The sequence below is a fragment of the Branchiostoma belcheri genome, unplaced genomic scaffold, assembly GCF_001625305.1.
Source record: "Branchiostoma belcheri isolate BF01 breed outbred unplaced genomic scaffold, Haploidv18h27 scaffold90, whole genome shotgun sequence".
NCBI lineage: Eukaryota > Metazoa > Chordata > Leptocardii > Amphioxiformes > Branchiostomatidae > Branchiostoma > Branchiostoma belcheri.
In genome coordinates, this window is record NW_017804576.1 from 585,976 (window position 1) to 586,669 (window position 694).

The 694-nt window shown below is 50.7% G+C and overlaps 1 protein-coding gene across 1 annotated transcript in view; it reads left to right on the top strand.

Moving 5' to 3' along the window:
- Positions 1-59: 59 nt before the first annotated feature.
- LOC109487923 (spastin-like) overlaps positions 60-694 on the top strand; it is a 32,219-nt gene continuing 31,584 nt past the window's right edge. Inside the window, exon 1 of the mRNA XM_019792024.1 lies at positions 60-472. Within this exon, the coding sequence (XP_019647583.1) occupies positions 106-472 (367 nt within the window). The 5' untranslated portion in view covers positions 60-105. The remainder of the gene's footprint in view (positions 473-694) is intronic.

Sequence of the window (694 nt, forward strand, 5' to 3'; positions counted from 1 at the left end):
TCAACAATGGCCTGTTACATCACGGTGCGCTGGGAAGGGGAGTGGCGCGTCACGTGACGCCCAGCCTGGGTACGAGAGTGACCCGGTGACGGTGATGGCGGCTGGATGCGACCTCGAAAAGGGAGCGCGAGCAAGAGTTTCACTGGCACGCCGAAAAAGCGTCCCAAACCGCCCGAGAAGAAGCAGTCCCCTCACCGGAGGAACCTCCACATCGCCGCCTACCCCTTAATCGTCCTCTTCAACCTCGTGAGCCACCTCGTTTTCCAAATCTGGTTGTTTTTCACCTTCGTGTACCGTCAAGTGTTGAAAAGACGGGCGCGGAATACAAAAAAGCAGGCAGATAGTAGTAAAGAGTCGTCTGACAACATGAGCGGAGAAACAGGGGACCCGGCGCTCACCAGGCAGAGGGCCTACCAGAAAAAGGCCTTCGAGTTCATCTCCCGAGCTTTGAAGATTGACGAAGAAAACTCAGGTACACTAATAGAACGTTTTTTTTTTTGTCATGTTCATTCTATCGGGATTTTGTAGGGGAGGAGGGGGCGTGTGTGTGTGTGTGTGTGAGGTGTACAATATTTTTGTCCAAGCAGAGGTTGTAGACTTCTGCTTAAAATTTTGACGTTTTTATCGGGCTTTCTTTTTCTGAACCGGTAGATTTTTTTTTTGCCAGCTGAATATGGGTACTGCCCTGTCAATT